This window comes from Panthera uncia, chromosome F2 (assembly GCF_023721935.1).
Source record: "Panthera uncia isolate 11264 chromosome F2, Puncia_PCG_1.0, whole genome shotgun sequence".
Taxonomy (NCBI): Eukaryota; Metazoa; Chordata; class Mammalia; order Carnivora; family Felidae; genus Panthera; species Panthera uncia.
The window spans coordinates 62670312-62696144 of record NC_064812.1 but is presented as its reverse complement, the minus strand read 5'-3'; the positions used below and the strand labels follow the sequence as shown (position 1 = coordinate 62696144).

Genomic DNA, 25833 nt, shown 5'->3' with positions numbered 1-25833 from the left:
CTCGCTCACTCCCAGGACTTAGCCACAGAGAACACTTCTCATTGTCTCTTTCAACTTGGTTACACACTGGAGCTCACCAATTATATACTGGGGAGCCAGCCACAGGATTTCTCAATTTATCACTATAGCTTAAAACTCCGAAATCGAATCTGATGATCCCAAAACATACAGTCAATAGTATAATCCCTTAACACCTACACAGTACAGGCAAATGCACCTTAACCTTTTTGATTAAAGCAGCCTCTTACAATCCGTTCTTAAGCAAAGAATGAAACCAGGCTCAGTAAGGAACTGAGTAGAATATGAAAACCTCCCACAGTATTACAGCCTATTTATAATTCACGGGGAAGGGAATTCTCAAAATAGCCTATTCTTGAACTGACAGAAATATCTTTACTCTGAATGTTAAAAAAAAAAAAAAAAGTTTGAACTGATAGTCTATGAAAAATCCATCACGCGTCTTCACAGACTCTGATCAGGGAAGGTGCTCTCCTATCCTCTTCTATGGGCACCAAATGTGGTCATCTTGACCTTCAAATGCATCACAAGGGCCCTGGCTGAGTAATAAATGGGAAGCCCAGCATTCATCCTTATCCTGTTTCACTGAGTTGGCACAGAATGTAAAGTGGGAGAGGGCTGATATGAAACCAAGTCACTACACCCACATGTTCCAATCGTCCTTGGGAAAAAAAATGATAGCATTGCATAATTGTCATTCCTCTGGGTTTTCGTCAGGAAGTATTTTGGAGGTTATTTGAAGTTTCTTGAAAAGAGGGACTAAAGCCACGTGTTAGCATATGAGTCCTAACACGTCCCTGTCACAGGATGTTGGATTAACAGTACAGGAACTTGGGAAATATACTCACCCCAGTGCTAAGATTACCGCTGTTAACACAGCCAGCCAGACAAGGGTTAAAGTATGTAATTCCATCTGATCCACAGACTGGCTCATACTCGTGTATTTTACAACCACAATTAACATTGCAGCTTCCTGTCAGGTTCCTATGAGGCATGGTGAGAGAAGGTCTAGAGAGAAAAAAGCAGGTCATGAGCAACATTTACTAAAATGTTTAAAGAAAAAGTTCTCAACGTTAAGTAATTTGTCCATTTTAGAGAAGCTAGTTCCCATAAATCAAAGCTATAATACCGGAAATAGCCACCCTCGATAATTATTATGACTTTTAAACAAAGCATGAAGAAAAATGTTTCAGTCTTCTGGGGCTGTAAATTCATTATTTTTGTATCAAATTATCTATCTTGCCTCAATTCTGCCTTCCATCTTGGATCTTGGTGCTACAGATCTGGGCTCAGCAGTTCTAACCCTTGTTTAACTACTCACTTACTGTAGACACTAAGCTCTACGTTTTAACAAATCCAGAGCTCAATTTCTTTAACTCTGTGCCAGATCAACAACATCACTAGGAGGGCGCAAACATAAAATGCATCCATCGGGGTTGTCGACGCAGATTGCTTTGACCAAAAACTTTAATTGTTCTGGAATAAATTACCTAAGAAAGACATGGGACTCTAGAAAATGAATCGGAAGTGATTTCCAAAGAAGATCAGGAATCCTATCACTAGCTTGATTCACACAGCCAGAGAAGAACAATTCAGTCCTTCCTTCAGGATGCCCAGATGTGGATTCACGGTCAACGTGGTGGGTTTTGTTTTCTCGTAGACTATGATGTCTGATTCAAAGAAACGATACAATACGAAAAGCTCTGATACAATCAATTCAGGCAACAAATATAAAAAGGAAAAAAAAAAGGCAAGTCAGGATATAGGGTTGGGGAGAGAAGTAGAAAGAAATGCTTTGGAAGAGCAGAGGCAGGTACCCAGGAGGGGCTCATGGAAGAATGAAAGGGGCTCTGTAGTGCTTATACTCAACAACCTCTTTCCTTGGCTTCTCTGAGACCAATTTTTTAAATATTTATTTATTTATTTATTTATTTATTTATTTATTTATTTATTTTGAAGGGGGAGGGGCAGAGAGAGAGGGAGAGAGAGAGTCGGATGCTTAACCGACTAAGCCACCCCGGTGCCCCGTGACCACCATTTTCTGTTACTGATGAAATACTGTTCCTAAAGCCACATGAGTTAGAAATAGCAGATCCAGGGGCGCCTGGGTGGCTCAGTTGGTTAAGCGTCCGACTTCGACTCAGGTCATGATCTCACAGTTTGTGAGTTCGAGCCCCGCCTCGGGGTCTGTGCTGACAGCTCAGAGCCTGGAGCCTGCTTTGGATTATCTCCCTCTCTCTCTGCCCCTCCCCCGCTTGTACTCTGTCTCTCTCTGTCTCTCTCTCCCTCAGAAATAAAATAAACATTAAAAAAATTAAAAAAAAAAAGAAATAGCAGATCTATATCATTCATCCATCCATCTATTCATCATCCATCCATTCAACAAATATTTTGGAATGTCTGCTTAATGCTAGAACTTACCTTTAATGCCTATGTTGACTACCTACCCCTCCAGTAGCATAGCCCACGCCAACTATATGTGTTAATCTATAGACATAAGGCATTATTTGTTCAAAGGGCTCTTTCCTGTGTCCTCTTTCACACTTTGATAACTGAGTCCTCAAATTTTAAAGGAAGGAACAAATTCATGGCAGTATTTAAACCTTATCAAGAAACTCTTCGAAAGAGGCAAATGTAAAATAAACTCTGTTCTTCATTTACGTCATTCCACAGAAGAAATTTGGTCACAAGACTCTGACAATTATGTCCACAAACTCGCGGATTCCTATCATTTTGTTGTATATTTCAGGAAATGCAGTCCTAGGCCAGTAATGCTCCTGAGGGGCAATTTTGTTTTCTAGGCAACAGTTTTGTTTGTCATAACTACAGGAGTGCCACTGGTATCTAGTGGCCAGAGGCCAGGGAAGCTTCTAAACATCCTACAATACACAGAACAACACCCCCTCCACACACACACACACACACACACACAGTAACAAATTAACCTGCCCAAGTCTTAGTAGTCCTGAGGGTGACGGTGAGAAAGCCCATTCTAGACCTCTTACTACATTCCACAGACAATGACATAGATGTCCAGTGAGGTCAAATGATTCACTATAACGCTAATTAGTGCCATTTAACTGGTACATCTGAAAACCGCTCTGTACCTTGCCACTGTCTTCACTAGTTCCTCAAGAGTGACATTTCAAGCCATGACCCGATAAAAGGGTTTTTATATGTTTGCATGCTTAAGTCACTAAAAACAACAGGCTTCAAATCCATACAATATAATTGCTACTATTGTTATTTAGAAGTTACAAAGAATTTCTTATGAAGATCACGATCCATATTCATTTATGACCACCACAGATCCCAAACACCTCTCTTTTATGGGTATGTCCACTCAAGAGAAAGGAAGCTAGGGGTGCCCGGGTGGCTCAGTCAGTTAAGCATCCAACTGTTGATTTCGGCTCAGGTCACGATCTCACGGTTTGCGAGCTCCAGTCCTGCATCAGGCTCCGTGCTGGGTGTGGAACCTGCTTAAGATTCTCTCTCTCCCTCTCCCTCTGTACCCTCCTCTCACCCAAAAACTAAAAGAGAGAAAAATGAATCTAGAGAGAATATAAACAGATGCTTAAAACCCCCTGATGACAGGAAGCACAAGCTTTCCTGAGTTCCAGAAACAGAGGCACATTCCTAGGTCACCACTGGGTATGTTTGCTTTTCTCATGAGAACACGGTGTCTGAAACAAAGAAATGATACAATAAAGCTCTCAGAAAATCAAGACAGGCAACAAAAATAAATAGCAGTGAAAAGAAGTGGGTATTCACAAAAAAGTCATTGGGGAAAAGGCGACAGTGGCACAAAAAAGGGAAAGATACCAACATGGTTAATGCTTTACACTGCGCTCATTTTAAAAATAAAATAAAATAAATTTTAGGAATAATAATGTCTTGCTTGACTCTCACTCACTTTTCAGAAAACAGGCTGGATTGTAATAATGGCATAAGCGTGTAAGCCTGAATAGTACTAAGCACCACCCACCGGCCTGCAGTGAGCCCATCGTGGGAGTACTAAACATACAGGATAGAGTGTACCATGTCCACGTTGTGCGAAGGGACTGTGCGTCCCCTTCCAATGAACTAAAGCATTTCTGACAAGTTAGCTTTGCAGATCAGGCTCATGCTAGCTCTGAATCAATGTAAGTGTTAATTCCAAGTGAAGAAAAAGGCCTCACTAACAAACGGACTAACAAATAACCGTTTGGTCCAAGTTGCAAGCCTGAGAGTCACACATGATATCTTATTATAAAAATGGCAGAGGGGCGCCTGGGTGGCTCAGTTGGTTAAGCATCCGACTTCAGCTCAGGTCACGATCTCACGGTCCGTGAGTTCGAGCCCCGCGTCGGGCTCTGGGCTGATGGCTCAGAGCCTGGAGCCTGCTTCCAATTCTGTGTCTCCCTCTCTCTCTGACCCTCCCCCGTTCGTGCTCTGTCTCTGTCTCAAAAGTAAAATAAACGTTAAAAAAAAATTTTTTTTTAAATGAAATAAAATAAAAAAATAAAAATGGCAGAATTCTAGAACTAGAGAGATGGGATCAGTCTCTGAGATTATCTAGTACAGTTTGCGGATCTTAAAAAATAAGAAACCATAAAAAGTGCAATGATGTGTCCCATAATCACTGAGGCTTCGAGAAAACCAGCCACAGGGAGACTAAATGAACAAAAAAGGAAAAAAAGAACAAGCTTGCTGCCTAATGTTTTTTAAGTCAATTGCTTAAGGATCAACATTTATTTAAAGTAATATACAATAATAAAACAGATTATGGTTTAACATAGGTAATTATGTCCACCATGGGGCCATCACAGCTGGGTAAGTAAGAAGACAGTTGTTCTCTAATGTCTCTCTCTGTCTCTGCCTCTGTCTCTGTCTCTCTCTCTCTCTCTCACAAACACACACACACACACACACCCCACAGAGTATGTCAAATTATGCCACCCAAGACCTAAGAATACTTGGACTTCCCCATCTGACATATTTCTACAGGTCCCCATAAATCAAAGAGGAGCTCCCCAACCATCCTTCTGCCTCCTCTTAAGTGGCTCTCTATTAAGAAATACGAAAAGAGGGAATCCATGCTTCTTATGCCCAAGTCACATGGATTAAAAGAATATGATTAACATAGCAGGTACCTTTTTAGGAAAAAATACCAATCACCTAGAAAAAAGTGATATCTCTCTCAAGTCACTATATATTCAAGTCTAACTGAATTCAAGAAGACTTCAATTAGAATGTGTTCGTTTTTTTTTTATTCCCTTAAATTCTTGGCTTCATATTAAAATGCTTCCCTGGCTGTATAGAGCTATGCAACTTCAGGTTTATAGTGATTATTATTATAATCATAATCATCGTTATCATTTAAAACTAAATGAGTAAAGAGCCCAATTTTTACTCCAGGAATTGTGCACTGAAATCTCTATATAAACTACCTCATTTATTCCTCACAAGAATTAAAGTTGTTATGACTGTGCCTTCATCTTTTAGATGAGGAAATTGAGAGGATAGATACTGTCAAAGTTCACAAGAATCAAAGATGGGTTTAAACCCAGTTATCTCTGTGTCTGTGGCCTACACTCTGAAACCCCTATACTCGGCGGGCAGCTTTGCGTAACTGTCCATATTTTCACTTTCTCTAGCATGAGTCTTCCGGACACCTCATCCCATTTCCTTCCTCTTCATCTCATGCAGCTTTTCTGGCACTCACCTTTCACCGTGACTGAGCATTAGAGTCAGAAGGAGCAGGTTCAATTCCATACCTACAGCTCACAAGTGCTGTGAACCAATCTAAAGAGATTTCACACTTGTGAAACAGAGATCATAATGTCTCTATCACATGGCTGTTGAGAGGATTAGGTGAGTAAATGCACAGCCAGTGTCCAGCATTGTTCCTCGAACATAATAGGCACTAAGATACTGGTGTGCGGTCTTTACACATGAAAGAAGTATAAATGAATTAAAGTAATACAATCACAAGCACAATAGGCCTTCAATGACGTTTTTCTTTTCAAAAAGGAGTAAGTCGGGGCGGCTGGGTGGCTCAGTCGGTTAAGCATCTGACTTGGGCTCAGGTCATGATCTCGAGGTTTGTGAGTTCAAGCCCTGCATTGGGCTCTGTGCTGACAGCTCAGAGCCTGGACCCTGTTTCAGATTCTGTGTCCCCTATCTCTCTGACCCTCCCCCGTTCATGCCCTGTCTCTCTCTGTCTCAAAAATAAGTAAACGTTTTAAAAAAATAAAAATAAATAAATAAATAAAGGAGTAAGTCATTTTCGAAGTTACTCCTACAGATAATTCGGGAAAAAGAACTAAACTGGGATCTAGTTTCAGGCCTACCATTTTGTAGCCATATGACCTGGGGCCAAATCTAAGTCTATGGCTATTAATGCCCTTCCTGCCTGTATGAGGAGAGCAAGTGTAACCAAGGAATCATACATTACATAATACAGGTAATAGAACAGGTTTATTAGAGGACTACATTCATGAAAGTTATAATTACTATTTCCAATCATTATTTTTAAAGTTTCCTTGAGCTTTGTAGTCAACAAATAAATTCATACCAGTTTTAACCTGAAATTTATATATAATGACCTACAACTTACACAAACCATCTCTTTGGTTTGAGCCCCAATGGGGGGCTCAATGTGGGGCTCAAACTCACAACCTCAACATCAAGAGTCACATGATCCACCAACTGAGCCAGCCAGGTACTAAACCATCTTTTTAAATCCAGAATTACTTTAAAAAAAAAAAAAAAAAAAAAAGAAAAAAAGAAAAAAGGGGCGCCTGGGTGGCTCAGTCGGTTGAGCGTCCGGCTTCGGCTCAGGTCATGTTCTCACGGTCTGTGAGTTCGAGCCCCATGTCGGGCTCTGTGCTGACAGCTCGAAGCCTGGAGCCTGCTTCGGATTCTGTATCTCCGACTCTCTGCCCCTCCCCCACTCACGCTCTGTCTCTCTCTCTCAAAAATAAATAAACATTAAAAAAATTAAAAAAAAAAATCCAGAATTACTTTTTAAAATGTATTATTGAAGTGTAGTTGACATACAATGTTATACTAGTTTCAGGTGTACAATATAGTGACTTCACAACTTTATACATTATTCAGTGCTCACCGTGGTTAAGTGTAGTCTCACCATCCGTCACCTTACAATGGTTATAACACTATTATTGACTATATTCCCTGTGCCGTACTTTTCATCTCCATGACTTACTTAATTTATAGCTGGAAGTTTGTACCTCTTAATCTCCTTCGTCTATTACATAGTTTTTGAAACACCTTTATTTATTATTAAAGTAATACATACTCTTTGTACAAAATTTGGACAATACAAAAAGACTGAAAAATTAAATTAAACTCACACGTGATTCTACCACCCAGAAATATCCACCATATTATGCTTTTAGTCTATCACTTTCTGGTCTTTTTTTCAATATGCATATACAATAACATTGATAACATATTGTTACCAAGATTTTGTATGGTTCTATTTTTTCCGCTAGCATTAAATGATGAACATTTCTTATTGACTATGTTAATATGACATTATAAAATGGTAAATTTGGTCCTGGGTTTATTAATATTCATAGGTATTTTTGAAATAAAAAGGCTTATTATATTTAAATAGGTATTCCATAGTTTTATAGATTTCATGTTATTTGTTTAGATCTCTGTTACAAAGTTGAAAACTCATTGGAAGGAAAATTTGCTTATATTTCGTATCTCCTTGGTACTCTCAAAGTGAAGTAAAGCAAATTTTGTTTGTATCTCCCAAACAGAGCCAAGAATAGATCAAATCATATACATATAGCTAGACATGAATTGTAAGCCTATGAATTAAAGTAGCTAGGATAATCCAGAGACACACATCACATACCTAAGATCTTTTAAGTAAATTATTTGTCCTCTACTTTTCAGGAATTTCTCTGAAAATTATTAATGTCTATAACAAATAAAAGATCTTGAATGTCACCAAAAGATTTAAACAATGGGAGAAAACTTCAGTAGGTTAAGCTGAAGACACAGATGAGGAGATGAATGGTTTCATTACAGAATTTAGAAGTGATGTGGCCAGAAATGATAGTCACACAGAGGGCTGGTAATAGAGTATCAAATACACCCTGCGGCAGGGAAGAAGTGGTGACAAAGAGAATGACATGAATTGGGGAAAGTTTCAGAGAAGGTAGGAATTAGCAGGCTGTATTCAATTTCCATAGTTTCAGTACTTTGGGTCAATAAAACTGTACTGAGAGAGGCCACTTCAGGGAAAATTCCCAACCTCTGAGATTTTGGACTTGGTTGAACCTGGTGGACCACTCCATCCAAGTCACTGCCGAACACAGAAAACTGAGAAAATGATTCCCCCTCACAGCTCAAGAAATCACCCCTGGAAACATTCTGGTGCAGTAAGTCAAGTCACAAAACCAGAGGATGATATAATAGATCTTAGTGTTGAGTTCAAAGAAATGACAGTTGATAAATGAAAGATAATAAAGCTAGCATTATGAAATGATTTATCAAGACCCAGTACTATTGAACAATTCTGTACATGGGAATCAGATCTAACCCCTTTTTAAAAATTACTTTTCAAGAAGAAGTGGCAAAGAGGAAAGAACTCACATTATGCAGTGTGTTTATATAAAGTGTTATTTAAGCCACTGTGTTCACAGTAAATCCTGACTCTTATGGCAACGAGATGATTACGGCATACCTGTGTGAAACACAGACACAGAGGGGAAGCAAAACACATTTCCTAATTAAAACTGCAGGGACATAGTGGGTGCTGGGAATGTAATTACTTGGGTTGGAAATGGGCCAGGATATTCAACTGGAGCACTAGCATCTTTCATAATGAAAAATCATCCAATTCTCAAGTCTGAATTTTTTCTTATTTTAGTATATTGTGGCTGGAACACTTAACATGAGATCTACTCTCTTGCCAAACATTAAGTGTATTACACAGTATAGTTGACTATAGGTACAATGATGTACAGCAGATCTCTAGAGCCCGACTGACTGACACTTGATGCCCACTGATTGGCAACTCCCCATCTCCCACTTCCTCAAGCCATCATTCCACCTCTGATTCCATGGATTTAATATTTTAGCTATCTCATATAAATGGAATCAGTCAGTATTTGTCATTCTGTAACTGGCTTATTTCACTTAGCGTGATGTCTTCGGGGCTCATCCATTGTGTCACATACTGCAAAATTTCTTTCTTTTTTAAGGCTGAGTAGTCTTCCATTGTATGTATATGCCACATTTTCTTTATCCATCCATCTGTTGATGGACACTTAGGTTGTTTCCACACCTTGGCTATGAAATCTGAATTTTCTAGGGGAACCACCAGTAACATGTCAGGTTCATTCTGCAAAAAGACTGTGACTCCATTTTGGCTCAACAGGAAAAGTTCATCTTTCTAAAACATCTCAACCCCATATCAGGCATTGAGGTACCTCTTGAGCATTTGATACAAATTCAAAGATGGATCAGTTATCAGGTCCTTTAATATAAGAAGATTCATCCTGCTGGTGAACCTGGGGCTTCGTTTACAGGCTTTAATAGGAGGTAGCTCATAGGTTGTGCTTGCTTCTTTGTGCTTTTTTCTTCTTTTGGAACTTTTTATTTTATTTATTTTTTTAATTTTTTTTAACATTTATTTTTTTGTTTTGAGAGACAGAGAGAGACAGAGCATGGGCAGAGGAGGGGCAGAGAAAGGGAGGGGGAGACACAGAATCTGAAGCAGGCTCCAGGCTCCGAGCTGTCAGCACAGAGTCTGATGTGGGGCTCGAACTCACGAACTGGGAGATCATGACCTAAGCCGAGGTCGGATGCTCAACCAACTGAGCCACGCAGGCGCCCCTTCTTTCAGAACATTTTAATAATTAAAAGCATTGCATTCAGAATCAGAGAAACCTGGGTTCAAATTCTAGTTCTATCATTTTCTGTGTGACTGAGCAAGTTATTCAATCTTTCTGAGCTTCTTTCTTGAATTTCAAATGAGAAAAAATGCCATTAAATAGTTATTTATCAATTGCTTAGCATGTATGGGTTTTATCCTATTTCATTTTTCTATAATTCTAAGAGATTGGTACGGTTATTGATGCAGCTTAATGATGAGGAAACTGACGCACAGAGAGATTAAGGAATTTGCAAAGTATTTTATTCAATTCTCAGGGCAATTCAGCAACATAGTATCTATCAGCATCTTCACTTTAAAGGTGTGGAAACCAAACACAGAAAGGTTGAAGAATCTCCCCATCCTTACATGGCTAGTATGTGGCAAGCCTGGGGTGAAAATCTAGGCGGGTTGACTTGAGAGCCTCTGAGCTACAGCACTGTGTAGACACAGCATTATGCCTGTAACCCAGCTGTATGAAAAAAATGAAGAAACAATGCACCACTGACAGATACAGATACAATCTCTCCAGCTCTCTTCCTAAGGAGGTGGTGAGTACGCTTCAGTGTTTCCCTACATGAAATAAAGCAGCAACTGGCCATGGTGCTCGGAAAGAACAAACTCTGAAATAGATTGGGTTTCATTTGGTTCTGCTCCTTGTTAACTGAGGACTTTGGGCAAATCACTTCATCTGTAAGCCCAGTTTCTTTAATTAAAACATGCAGGTAATAGTACACACAGTAGAGTGGTGTTGCAAGCATTATATATAAAAGATATACACGAGCAAGTGCCGATCACCAGACCCGAATCAAACAGACACCGAACAAAGACTCCTCTCTTCACTGCCACTCCCTTCATCTCTCTATTGGATTTAAAGGAGGAAAAAAAAAAGTCCCACATGCAAGCCTCAAAATCACGCAGAACAGCTTTTAGTTAACAGGCCAAGCCAGACCGATAAGCAGGTTGTACACTGCACAAGAGCACCCAGCCAAAGGAGCAAGGAGAGGCTGAAATGTAGTCCACACCCTGCTTGGAGAAAGGACTCTCTTACTCTTTACACAAACATAACTGCTGTTCTTAAAGTGCCCAGCCTAGGGGTGCCCGGGTGGCTCAGTCGGTTAGGCGTCCAACTTCGGCTCAGGTCATGATCTTGCAGTCTGTGAGTTCAAGCCCCACATCGGGCTCTGAGCTGTCATGAGCCCAGCATTGGTTTCTGTGCTGATAGCTCAGAACCTGAAGCCTGCTTTGAATTCTGTGTCTCCCTCTCTCTCTCTCTCTGCTCCTCCCCTGCCTGCTAATGCTCGTGCGCTCTCTCTCTCTCTCTCTCTCTCTCTCTGTCTCTCTCTCTCTGAAAAAAAAAAAAAAAGTGCCAAGCCTTTGCAGCTGCGCCCCCCCCCCCAAAAGTGTTTATATTAATTCAATTTTAGACTACCTTCCTAGAAGTATTTGGGAAGCCAAACGAATTCTCCAAAGAAACTGGGTTTTTATGTTGCTAATTTATGAACTTGGATGAAGTCAGGCTGCAACTACTGGAATGAATGGAAACCTGAAGTAGCCTCCAGCATGCCTTACCGAGTTTTTCTCTGTATCATTCGATACAATCGAATGAGAAGAAGTGTACCATAAATCATGGAATTGGGTAATTAAGATGCTTATTTTCATCAAGTTCTTAAAAGTTCAACATCACTAGATGAATAACATCCCTACACAGACATAGATGCCAGACATTCATTCATCTTGTAAAGAAGAAAAGGGAGTTGCTTTGTATGATCTAGAAGGGAAAGGAGAAGAGACAAGAAACTGACTTTTTCAACGTATACTGAGTGCTGGACTCTGTGGTAGGAAATATCAGAAAACTTCCCTAATACAGTCCTCACAATCAAAACTACAAACACAAAATATTGGAAAGCTTAAAACTGGAGATTGAGGACGGAGGAAAGAGACACTGGCTTCCCATTTTTTAACCCGTCTGCAGTATTTTGTTTTTTCAACCACATGTGTTTTATGTAATTACATTTGTAACCAGATGTGACTCACATTATCACCAATTTTACCATGAGGAAACCAAAACTCAATATTAGCTTTTTTTTTTCTTTCCCAAGGTCACACAGTTAGAAACTTGATGGCTCTGGTACTTTTCTTTGAAAATAACACCGTCTTTGACAAAGGAGTTTGAGGGGAGAGGGGAGAGAAGGCCAAGAAGTTCATTGTTGGGACCCCTGTTTTCTCACTAACACAGAATCTGGGATGTCCAACAAGAAAAACAAGACGAGAGTAAGACAAAATACTTGAAGAAAAGAATTTTAAAAAATGCAACCATGCTGGGGCACAGGAAAGGAAGCTGAGTAGGGCCAAGGAAATGGATTGCTCAGCAAAGATGAGGGCCTGCTAAGATTGGAACTCATAAATTTGTAATGGGGCCAATCAGCACAATTATGTAATTTTTGCCCATAGTGCTGGAGAGTCCAGAGTCCGTTGATTCAGGATTGGCAAGACTGATGTGGTGCTAAGCAAGGGCTTTAAATTCTTGAGGGGACTTGCAGTTTGAAAGCAAGTAAGACGGCAGGCGGTGGGGGGGGGGGGGGGGGGGTGTGCCTCCCCACCCCACCTCTGAGAATGCACTTAAAATTAAAGCGAGCAAAATTAAAAGGAATAATGCCAGCAAAGAGGAATGGAAAGACTAACACCAAACTTCATGAAAAGAGCAAAGTGGATACGCATAATACGCATATTATGAGCAGATGAGCAGATACCACCTTGGAGAAGAGCCAACCTGCCCCATGGACCCTCCATGAGGCTCCACAAGGTTGTGAGCTCGAAGTCATCAGATGCGGCAGAAGCCCCAGATGAGGAGGAAGCTGAGGTTTGAGGGAGAGAAAATTGTACCAGTGGATCCTTCCATTCTCATATTCACTCACCTCCACCCCCATGTCAGAGCCCAGACATTCTCCAGAACGTTCTCCTCTAAAAAAATTGGAAGAAATTCAAAAAGCTAAGCTTCTACTCTAGATTTTGACAACAGAGACTAACCCCCCCATGTTTGTATGGGGGTGAGGGTGGAGCACATAACCTGAAAGATGCTAGACTGAGTCTTGTCAGCCTGTAAAGCCCAGAATAAATGAACAGAAAAACTAACCCTTAAAATCAAATGGCAAAATGTGAGGCATAGAAACAAAATTAAAAAAAAAAAATCTAATTATATACACAGATCTGAGAAGATATTACTACGTAAAAAGTCATCAGGAATGAGGCGCCTGAGTGGCTCAGTCGGTTGAGCATCCAACTTTGGCTCAGGTCACGATCTCATAGTTCATGAGTTCGAGCTCCATGTCAGGCTCTGTGCTGACAGCTCAGAGCCTGGAGACTGCTTTGGATTCTATGTCTTCCTCTGTCTCTCCTCCCTGCCTCCCTCCGCACTCATGCCCTGTCTCTCTCTCTCTCTCTCTCAAAAGTAAATAAACATTAAAAATTAAAAAAAAAAAAAAAAGACATCAGGATGTTATGAAAAGGGAACACTCAGAATACAACAAAGAAAAAAGTTATTCTCAAAATAAAAAGACAATTTACATAAAGAATAGAAAACAAAGCATGGAAGAATCTCTCAGAGCGAAGGACATAGGAAATACAAGAGAACAAATAAAACATTTGTTTCATTTACAAAGGCAACCAGTCCATAAGTTCCAACAACAGATTAGCAGGAATCCTGGAGAGAGCATGGAAAATGGAGAGAGTGTGTAAAGCTATAGCAGAAGAAAACCTCCCTGGAGTTTAAGACATACGTGTGAGATTAAGACGGTTCAGAGAGTGCCTAATGTAATGAACGAACAAAGCCCTAGGCCAAAACATTCATTCATCTGTTCATTCCTTCATGCAACAAACGCTGTGCATTGCTTCAGATGGTGGGGATGTGGTTATGATATAGACAGCTGTAGTAACTGTTCTCAAGGAGCTCATAGTTTAGAAACAGAAGACAAGAGCAGAGCACGTACTTAAACAAGATAACTTCAGCTAGTGGTAAGTGCTACGAGGAAATTAAGGAGGAGTAATGCAATAAAGGGGAGAATGGGTTCCCTTAGGTTGGGCAGAGAGGGAGAGCCTCTCTGAGAAAGTGACATTGGAAGGGTCCAGCCAAGACAAAATTGGATGGTAAAGCATTCCTTATGAAATTTCAGAACACCTTGGATAAAAAATTTCCTAAAATCGTCCAAATAAAGTCGGCTACAGAGAAATGAGAGCTAGGCCTGGAGTTAAATTTCTTACCAGCAACATTAGATGCTAGATGACAAAGCAGTGGTTTCAAAGTTCTCCGAAAAGCAATTTATAACTTATCATTCCATACCCACTCAAACTATCTTTAAATGTGAGAGAAAGAATAAAGATGCTTTAATACATTTACAGGATCAAAAAGTTTTTCTTCCCACGGGCTCTTTCCTAGGGAGGTATCTGGGTATTTTTCTCTAGCAAAACAAGGAGTTAACAAATAAATAAACAAACACACAAACAACTAAAAAAGTGGATACAACTGAGATACATGAAAGGAAGGTTCCAGAATATAAATTACGCCTAGAGAGCAACTAGTCCAACTGAAATAAGATTACAGAAAAACAAGAATTCAATAAAACAAAGTGTGTTGAGAACTTAAAAAATAATATGAGCATGGAAAAGGCTAGTAGTCAGGGAAAGAAGAATAGGCCTTTAGAACTCAAGGACAGGGGACACCTGGTTGGCTCAGTCAGCTGAGTGTCCAACTCTTCATTTTGGTTCAGATCATGATCCCGTGGTTCACGAGATCGAGCCCCGTGTCAAGATCTGCTGACAGCAAGAAGCCTGCTTGGGATTCTCTCTCTGCCTCTCTCTCTTGCTCTCAAAATAAATAAACTTTAAAAAAAAAAAAAAAGAACTCAAGGACAGACAACACAAGTAAGCTGTGGTCTAAATGTACAATTTTAAGCAGATTTCCATCCCCACTCTAGTTAGTGGATGACTACTTTTTCCCTCATGCCTTTATTTTCTGGAGAAAATAAACCAAAGTCTACAGATGTAAGAACATCACATATAAAGAAGACCTTTGGTGAGATGTTAGAATGATGGCAGGGGAATTAGGTAAAAGTCTACAGAATGAACAGAAGGACCCAGGTCCCTTCCCACCACCATCCCACTCCCAGCCCTAGAACACCAGGAGCTAGGCTTACAACCCTGAATCTATCTCAACACAGCTCCAGCCGAGAAACAGGAGAACCCTTCTCCTGAGCAGCCAAAGCACTCCAGAGGTAAGACCTCAAGTTCTGACATGCATTACCCCAATGAAAATGCCAGCTCCCCATCTCCCATTACCTACGGTGAGATCCACCAAATGACAAGCTCTACTGTCAGACCAGAGCACTGACCTAGCTTTTTAAATGCATGTTCTTCAATACTAAGAGAAAGCTAAGGATCACCAGAAATGTAAGGGAAGCTTCCAACATAATCAGGACAGCAAAATAAATAGAAAGCAGGACTCAGAGGACATAGACAATTCAGGAAGGAAAACAAACTCTAAATAATGTTGGAGAAGTAAGAGAAGGGATTCCACCTATGAAGCCAGAGGACTAGAAGCAAAAAAACAATCAAAAATTTGGATGTTAAAAATACAGGGGCACCTGGGTGGCTCAATTGGTTCAGCTTAGGTGATAATCCTGCAGTTCGTGAGTTCGTGAGTTCAAGCCTCACATTGGGCTCTGCTGACAGTGCGGAGCCTGCTTGGGATTTTCTCTCTCTCTCTGCCCCTCTTGTGCACTCTCTCTCTCTCTCAAAAATAAATAAATAACTTTTGAAAAAATACAATATTCAAAATAAAGATTTAGCAGAAGACTGAAAAAAATAGAGCTGAAGAAATCTTTCCAAAAGTAGCACAAAAAAAGTGTTTTATACAATATAGGTGAAAAAGAATACTAGAGAATCAATGAAGGAGAGAGAAGAGAAAAAATGATGAGGAAAAAATATCAAAATTTAAGTAAAAAATAAAAACAAAACTGAAGGACAGTTTCCAGACATTAAAAGCTCACGTAAGTGCTCGGAGCAGGGGGTGGGAGGGGTGGAAACCCACTCCAAAGTATATCATGATGAAATTCAGGAACACCAGGAGTAAACTGGAAGCTCCCAGAAAGAAAAAATAGGGTACGTACAAAAGACTGGGAAAAAGAAAGGCCAGATTTCCCACAATAGCACGAGAAATTAGATGACAATGGAGTAATAAAATTGAGTGAAAATGATTCATCCAATCTAAAATTCTTTACCCAGCCAACTTGGCAATCAAATATAACAGCTTTTTTTGAAAAGCTATTTCATGAACAATATTCAGAAAAAAAAAAAAAAAGTTACAGCCTTTATAGCCTTCCTGTAGCTACTGAGGGATGTGCTCTCACAAAATGAGGGACGAGCCAAGGAAGAGGCATGTGAGCTCAGAGGAACAAAGGATCCGTACAGAGGCAAACGGGATTCCAGGGAGCCGACCGGGCGCAGCTAGGACTCTGATTAGATGACTCCAAGGGGTGGGAAATGGAATCACGAGGTTATCAGACAGGAGAAAAATCACAGCGAGATAGTTTGAGCCCTTAGAGAATGTAGGAAGCCAGACACACATTCAGAGAGAACAAAGGAAATGAAAATAAAACAATTATGAATTCCAGGAAAATCAACGTTGTACACAAGAAGAAATCTAATCATGACATACTGCTTGTGCCTCAGCAGTTAATAATACTGGCAGGATCAAGCATAAGAATATCCAAGAAGGATTTGACCACAATATATGAAGGGAAAACTGAACTCCTCATTTATGAAGATAGGAAGTCATACATAATGTCTCAATTTGGTTAATTTACACATTATGTCTTGAAAATACAGAGATAAATACCAAAAGAGTATTTGTGATGACTGATAACAATAGCTAACTTCCAGTGAGCGCTTACTGTGTGCCAGGCACCAAGGTGAGAGCTTTACACGTGCTACTCATGCTGTCCCCGCCTGCAGCCTCTAAGGTGATTTTTATTGCTGTAGATGAAATGTTTGGGTCCCCGCAGCATTCATAGGTTGAAAACTAACCCCCCAGTGTGATGATATTTGGAGGTTGGGCCTTGGGGAGGTGATTAGGCCATGAGCTTGGAGCCCTCATGAATGGGATGACTGCCCTTATGAAAAGGACTCTAGAGAGATGTCCTACCCCTTCCACCATATGAGGACACAGAGAAAAGACCGCCATTCATGAATCAGGGAGGGGAGCCTCATAAGACACCGAATCTGCCGGCACCTTGATCACGACTTTCCGGCCTCCAGAACCGTGAGCAATAAATTTCTGTTGTTTCTAAACCACCCAGTCTATGATACTCTGTTACACCTGAAGGAACTAAGGCATTATTATCATCACCCTATTTTACAGATGAGGATACTGAGGCTTACAGTTAAACAACTGGCCAAGCAAAGTGAAGATGCAAATCAGATTTAACTCAAGAATCTGGGCTCCTATTCTAAACTGCCCTTAAATTTTTGAAGACTTTATTTCCTATGCCATTGTAATAGGCATGGAAAAGAAGTTGTGTATCAGTACGTGCATTGCCCAGACCCACATCTCTTGGTGAAAAAAAGACTCCTGAGACAAGTGACCATATTCTGTCATCCAAATAAGCTCTGATTGGCAGTTCCTCCTTTTTTCTTTCTGATATTCTAGGTTGGCTAAGTGAAATTAAAGCTCTTCTTGTTCAAAGTTCAAGTGGAACATTTTATAAGATAAAACTCCACTGAAAATCAAAAGGATACGGTGCTCGTTGATACCAAGCACCAAAATCTAGGCACTGAAATTCTGTCCAATAAGTAGATTCTAATAACCCCCAATGTGCTCAAGAAATATAAGTTATGGTTGTCATAGCTCTCAAAGAAGAATTTTCCACCTTCCTTTGGACAGGGTGTGGGAAACTGACCCTCAGATCCATTGCTGGTAAGGGTACAAATTTATACAACACCCGGGGAGGCAATATTCAGTGCAATCTCATTTCTGGGAATCTATCCTACAAATACATGGCACACAGGAGAAGTGATATAGGCATGAGATTATTTTTTGCAGCATTATTTTTAATGACTGAAGATTGGAAACCGCCTGTCAAATGGGGACTGGTTAAATTACAAAACAGAATTAAATGAAATGTTACATAGCAGTTAAAAGGAGTGCAAACGGTACAGACTCTGAATTCTCTGGGGTGAAGTCTGAATTAAGTTTGATGTAACATCCAGCACAGCCACCCTGGGTCATAAAATCTTCAATTTTCAAGGATTTAGTCATCTGCTTGTTTAGCGTAGCCATTATTAAAAGTTAAGTTATATAGGGAGGCCTGGGTGTCTCAGTCAGTTAAGCGGCCGACTTCGGCTCAGGTCATGATCTCACGGTCCGTGAGTTCGAGCCCCGCATCGGGCTCTGTGCTGACAGCTCAGAGCCTGGAGCCTGTTTCAGATTCTGTGTCTCCCTCTCTCTGACCCTCCTCCGTTCATGCTCTGTCTGTCTCTGTCTCTCTCTGTCTCAAAAATAAATAAACGTTAAAAAAAATTTTTTTAAGGTAAGTTATATAAACTTACAGTTAAATAAATAATACAAAGATAATAAATACTCAATTCATTACCTCCTAATTATTTTATTATACTACTCTCTACGTCTTCACCAGGCTCTTTAAGTCTAAATACCTCTTTGATAGAAATATTATATAATGGTACGTGACTGGGCATCTCCTCCCAGCTTGGTGTTCAGTATCTTCACGCGGTTAGCTTGAAATCAGCGTCAGTGGGGATAGTCAAATCTCTGAAATCGGCAAATGCTACAGGTTGGAACTTTTTTCTTAGCTGTGTGTTACATATTATCAGCATTACCCCCAGTACGTGTGTTCTGTACCTCAGTTTTGCCATCTGTAAAACCAAGATAATCATAGAACCTACCTGATAGGGTTGTCATGAGGATTAATGAGTAAAGCATCGGAGAGTGTCGATATAAGGGTAGGCTAGGTTCTGTATTATTATTACTGGCACAGAAAGATCTTCAAGCTATATTGTCATATATTTTTTAAAGCTGGGAAAGCATATATAGAATGCTACCTTTTGGCTATAACACAGGTAAAACTTTAAATACATGTTCATAGTCTCTTCGATAAAGAAGCCTTGGCAGGACACGTAAGAAATGAATTAAAGTGCCTGACTCGTTTGTCTCTGATGGGGGGGATGAGGTGGAGGACTTGGGTAAGAGCAAGACTTTTCATTCCCGTTACATTGCCACTGAGCTTTATGTTCTTCGACTACGTGAACATATTAGCGACTCAAAACATTGCATTATAAAGAAGAATCATTTCCTTTAACCCAACAAGCATCTCCTCCTCATCTGTTATAACCAAAATACTAGGAGACACTCTGTGAGGGTCAAAAGGGGCATGAACCAAGGAGGGACCAGGGCCGCTGCCTTCCACGAGTGCATGCCCCCCCCGCGCCCCCCCAGGAGACGAAACGTGCACAGGAGACCCTCCTAGAGCAGGAGACGGTCCAGCCCTGGGTACCAACACTACAGGGCTTTGCACTCAACTCATGATCAGGACGATACAAAATGGCTCTTTCAGGATACTTACCCTGTTGTATATGGGATGTTTATGCCCCCTAGATTAATACTTTCACATCCAACGATAAACAGGGTGGAAAAACACAGTAAAGATACACCACTGCAGATCATGGCTAGTTTCGCAGATTCTCTTGCACCAAGTTTCAGTTTTTTTATAATGTAGCCTCCCAGGACAATCCCCACACCGGCACTGGGGACAATAATAACACCTAGAGAGAAGAACGGAAGGACAGGATTACTCTGAAGGTTAACGTACACTGTAATTTGTTTTCTAATTACTCCTGTTCCTACTTACTGATTAGCACTGAGGAAAAAAAAAATCCCGTAATCAATAAATCTTCAATGTGTATGATTTTATAGTATAATTTGTTTTCAACACATACAACCAACAAAGGACACATATCCAGAATGTAAAATAACTTTTACAAATCAATAAAATAAAGACAAGCAACCCACTGAAAAAGTGAACGAAACGTGAACAGGCCCTTCACTAAAGAGGAAATCCAGTTGACCAACAAACACATGAAGGTGCTCACCCTCATTGCTAAGAGGGAATACAAGTTAAAACCATAGTAAAATACTACTCTGCACCAATTGTGTCGATAAAAATTTAAAAGGCCGATGCTACCACATGTTAGCGAACTCATAGAGCAGTGGTCACTCTCTGCACAGCTGGTGGATGTAAACTGTGACAGCTACTTTGAGAACAGTTTGCCATTATCTGGTAGAATTGAAGATACACCCATCCTGTGACAATCCTGGATCTATACCCTAAGGAAACTCAGGCACATGGGGATCAAAAGAAGTGTACCAGAGGGGAGCCTGAGTGGCTCGGTCAGTTAAGCTCTGACTCTTGATTTCGGCTCAGGTCACGATCTCACAGTTCATGGAATTGGGCCCCTTGTCAGGCTCTGTGCTGACAGCACAGAAACTGCTTGGGATTCTCTCTCTCCCTCCCTCTCTGCCCCTCCCCTGTTTGTGTACACATTCTCTCTCTCTCTCTCTCTCTCTCTCTCTCTCTCTCAAAAATAAATAAATACACATTTAAAAAAAGAAGTGTACAAGAAATCTGATGCATCTTAATAGCCAAAAACTGGAAATAAACCAAATGTCCATTAATAGATACATTGCATGTTATAAATTCATATAATGAAAGGCCACTCTACAGCAACAAAAGTGAAGGTCATGACAATGCTCAACTATGAGGATGGATCATACAAATGCAACGCTCAATGAAAGAAACAAAACAGAACACATGACATGAGGGCATCTGTAGAAAGTTCAAGTGCAGATAGAACTGAATGCTTTGTTTAGGAAGAAACGAAGAAAACCGAGAAAATAAGGGTCATAAATCCAAGATAGTAGGGGGAACAGGTGGGGTCAGGAAAGGATACAGGGTGCTCCTGGAGTACTGAAAACATGCCATTCCATGCCCTGGGTAATAGTGACACAAATGTCCACTTTATGATTATTCATAATCTCTCAATTTTGATTCACATATTTCTGTGTGCATTATGTTTCACAGTTTTTTTTAAAGCTAAGAGAAAAGCTATATTGCCTGCCCCAAGAACCTCATAATCTAAAATAAAAATAAACAAATTAGACTACAATAAGACAATTAGACAAAAGGCAGGAAGAATACTGGAAAAGAAGCATGTGAGCCTTCTCTGGGAGAAATCAGGGAGGGCTTCACAGAAGCGGCAGTATTTGTATTTGAGCCAAGTATGAAGAAGAAAGTAAGGAGAAGACTGAAATGAGACAAATATGTCACAAGAGATCTTGGCAAGAGCAATGTTAAGGGTGTTGTGAAGGAAGAAGCCAGATTCAGACTCTTTCCAGAACTTGGGCTACAAAAGGAAAAATGGGTATGGGTCTAGAGTAAGAATGGGATTAAGGTAGAGTTTGGACTTGGAGAATGCCATGCATTTGCTAAGACTGGAGGAGACTAAGCATACTTATATACTGACAAAAATAGACTAAAAAGGAAGGGGAGGTTAAATGTGGAGGGAAAGGTTTATCTGATACCAATGCACGATCCTTGAGAAGTCAAGAGAATATGGAATTAACAGCATAGATGATCACATTAGCACTAGATGGGGAGAGAGAGAGACCCCTTAATTCCAGCTAGGAACAGGATAGGGGAGAAGGGGGTGGGGGAGAAGTCAACAGGTGGGTGGTAGCTCCTCAAACTGTAGCTTTTCTGTTTCATAATTTTTCCATTATTTTGCAGACATAATGTAATACGTGTTACAACAGAATGCTTGAAAAGCATAGAGAAGTATGAAGGAACAAACTCCATTGATTACATCCTGGCATATTTCACTCCAGTCTTTTTTCCATGCTTTTTTTCTTTAAGAATTGGTAACATGCTATAGATTCTTTTTTTTACATGGTTTTGGTTTTTTTATTTCCGGGTGTGTTTGTTTTTTCTGTATAATTAAAAACAAAACTAACTCTTAGAGGAAAGGGATATTGAGAAATTTTTTTTATTTTTATTAAAAAAAATTTTTTTTAATGTTTATTCATTTTTTGATAGAGACAGAACATGAGCGGGGAAGGGGCAGAGAGAGAGAGGGAGACACAGAATCTGAAACAGGCTCCAGGCTCCGAGCTGTCAGCACAGAGCCCGACGCGGGGCTCGAACTCACGGACCGTGAGATCATGACCTGAGCCGAAGTCAGTCACCCAACCAACCGAGCCACCCAGGAGCCCCAGGGATAGTGAGAATTTTAAATACAGCCAAGGATTAGAATAATTGTTGTAGGAGAGTAAAATGGGAATATGCAATAGGCTTTGCAAGTGGAGAGCCCAACGGGTCCAGATGAGATTGGCTTTCGGAAGTCTGTAGTCTCCAGCAGCGCACACGGTTGGACGGTTTTTGCTCCAGCATGTTCAGCAACCCACATAAAGGAGCAGAGAAGGATTAGATTAATCTAAAACCTGAGCTTTGCCTGGCAACCAGTGTTCATCTTGTAATCCCCACGACAGCCCTGATTTTGCAAAATCAGTAATGACCTTTTTACAGATGAGGAAACTGGCAGCTCAGAGGAGTGATTGATCCCACAGTGCACACAAGGGAGAGAGTGTCTCACAAGGAAAAGTGAGGTCTCTGATTCCCAGCCCAGCACTCTGTCCACATCACCACAGAGGTCTCTGAGAGTTAATAGGTCCCTGGAATCTTCTAGGTAAATTGACCAGAGCTCTGGGCTTAAATGAGCTGCTTAATAAAATATCATCATCGTTAAGGAAGAGTACGCATTCTATCTACACAAATAAATAGGCAAGACTTTCTCTTTAAAGTGAAAATGACACATTCATGAAATCTTTATTTCAATTAAATAATTTATACTGTTCTAGACCCCCAGGATAACAAACAAAACAAACCTCCATGCTCATAGCTCAAGTCACAATTTAAAAGTAATATAATTGGGGTGCCTGGGTGGCTCAGTCGGTTAGGCGGCCGACTTTGGCTCAGGTCATGATCTCACAGTCCGTGAGTTTGAGTTCGGGCTCTGTGCTGACAGCTCAGAGCCTGGAGCCTGTTTCGGATTCTGTGTCTCCCTCTCTCTGACCCTCCCCTGTTCATGCTCTGTCTCTCCTGCCTCAAAAATAAATAATAAAAAAATAAATAAATAAAAATAAAAGTAATATAATTTATTTGACTATGCGTTCTAATTAGTATTCAACTCTTCAAAACAGCAAATTTGTCACCGGTAAATATGAGGTTATATTGAACAGAGTGAAGACGCCTTAAAATTTTCTCCTGATGTCCCCGTCTCATCTAAATCTCACTGCACTATCCAAACAGAAATTCTGACTATCCGTTCATGGTAATCTGTACATCATTCAGATCTCCAGCTTAAGTAAGAGACCCAAACGTCTCCTTGTTAGAATATCAGGCACAGGGGATAAATAGGGCAGATTTGGTGCTGGGGAGAACGGGGGTAACAGTAGAGCCTCCTCTCTGCCCCTTCTGAAAGCCTGGCTCTGGGGAAACCAGATTGTGCAGAGCCTGGAGGGGCTGGAAGTTGGTTTCCCACCCAGCACCACACTGCATCCTAGGCGTGGCCAACTCCCCCACTGCCTTGTAGGGAGGGGAAATTACAGGCATCTTCTGCTTTCGCTAACCAGAAGAAATCCAAAGAGGATTTTCACTTTTATGGGGGGGAAAAAAAGGCAAAGAGTGAAAATAGCATTCAGCATTTGTTTGGCAACAAGGGGTTATAAAGGCACTGAGAGCGGCCCCGCCAAGCCCCTTCCCTGGGAACCACACTCAGCATCTCAGCATCAGGCCCCGCAGCTTTGAAGTGTCTGCGAGCATCTGTGCTTTATCTCCATTTGTTTTGTGCATCATCAGGAAGAGGTTCCTAAGGTATCAGAAGAGCCTAAGAGGGGTTGTATTTTGAGCCTGGTAATGCTCAACATTTTTTCCATATAAATTAACTATAACTGCTTCTCCGCTTTATGCCCTTCTGGCTTATGAAAGGCTTCATTGGAACACTCGACTTTCAGATAGCAATAAATAAATATTATAAGATGTAAATATATAAGATGGGATCTCCCAGCAGAAGCTGCCCGCCTGCCACGCACCGTGTCTGCGTTCAAATCCACCTCACTGGCTGGTGCTCACCCCTTCCCTTTGTCCTCAGAACCCAGAGAGCCCTCTTCCAACTGCCTCCTGGCTCCTCAGAGCCTCTGCTCCCTATCAGCCCCTTTCCCAGCCCTGGCGGGATGGCTGTGCAGTCCCCGAGTTTCTGCTCCTCACTCCCTCTAGTGGCCAAGACATGGCTGGGACCCAGGGGGTACAAGAGGGTGGGCAGGGGAAAAAAGCATCAAGTCTGTGTGTATGAGGGGAGACGGTGGAGGTCTGAACTCAGGGACCCAGCCTAAGGTAGCGGTAGAGGATAGAAGCCAGTGCATTTGCAGATGTCTAAGAGACAAATGCAGGCAAGAGTACAGGCCACATGGACACATTCCCGGAGTTCAAATCTCAGCTCTGCCACCTACAAACTGTGTGTCCTTGGACAAATTTCTGAATATTCCCAGGCCTCCGATTTTCTCATCTGTAAAATGTGGCTAAGAATAGTATCTTCCGTCTACGGCCATACCACCCTGAACGCGCCCGATCTCGTCTGATCTCGGAAGCTAAGCAGGGTCGGGCCTGGTTAGTACATGGATGGGAGAATAGTATCTTCCTCATAGGTTGTTAGCTTTAAGTGAGTTAAGAGATATAAAGTGCTTAAGACAGTGTCTGACTCATAGTATACGAGTCAGGACTTAATAAATGTTGGTGATCATCATCATCATAAATATGAACATCATTATTATCTACCTAATATTAATATGTTTAACATTTGCACAAATCAACATATTGACATTATAATTAGGCAAAAATCTCTATATGCTATTTTATCTATAGGATTGAATCTGTAAGATTGAACACTAAACTTTTATGTGTTCTTTAATATATAAGCCTTTGAGGTTTAGCTACTATGTAGTTTTTTTTTAACATTTATTTATTCTTGAGAGATGGAGAGAGACAGAGCATGAGCAGGGGAGGGGCAGAGAGAGAGGGAGACAAAGAATCTGAAGCAGGCTTTAGGCTCTGAGCTGTCAACACAGAGCCCAAGGCAGGGCTCGAACTCACAGACCGCGATATCATGACCTGAGCCAAAGTTGGACGCTCAACCGACTGAGCCACCCAGGCGCCCCACTACTATGTGTTTTAAACACATACATCTCTGTTAGCTATTTAGTACTGTGTGTATATATCTGAATTTAAAGACCTCATAGCTACATTAATTGTCAACAAAGCAGAGGATCCTGTTTGACTTCATAAAAGGTCTGTGAACATCCTGCTGTTTTCCAGTTGGAAATGTTTTTTCTACTTACTTATCCAAGCAAGTCAACATGTTAATTGTCCTACTTCCTTTCTTTCGCTTACGTCAAGCACTATCCCGTAATATTCAATTTTGAGGTTTTTACTCTGAGTCACAATATTGCTTGCCCTTATAAAGTGTAACTTCATGGAGCCCAAAGGTCTTTATGAAAAATGATATTCACTGAGTTGCCAAATATTAAAGCTACTGGTGGAATTTTTCTCCTCCCCTCTAGTTTTTTTTTTTTTCCCTCCCCTCTAGTTTTTGTCAATATGTAGAAATTATCTGTATTGCAAATAGACACGTAAAACATACCTACGCTTAATGCATGATTTGGGATGCAAAAAAACCTTAAACTGAAAAGGAAGAGGAAAAGATTAGGTGACCCACTCATCATCAAGAATGTTCCAGGCTTGGGG

At 40.7% G+C, this 25833-nt stretch overlaps 1 protein-coding gene across 2 annotated transcripts in view; it reads right to left on the bottom strand.

The window, feature by feature from the left end:
- SLCO5A1 (solute carrier organic anion transporter family member 5A1) overlaps positions 1-25833 on the bottom strand; it is a 301315-nt gene that overhangs the window by 12540 nt on the left and 262942 nt on the right. For both annotated transcript variants that reach the window (XM_049633302.1, XM_049633301.1), the window contains 2 exons: positions 19546-19744; positions 867-1026 (listed from right to left, as the gene is read on the bottom strand). In XM_049633302.1, coding sequence (XP_049489259.1) covers positions 867-1026; positions 19546-19744 — 359 coding nt within the window. The remainder of the gene's footprint in view (positions 1-866; positions 1027-19545; positions 19745-25833) is intronic.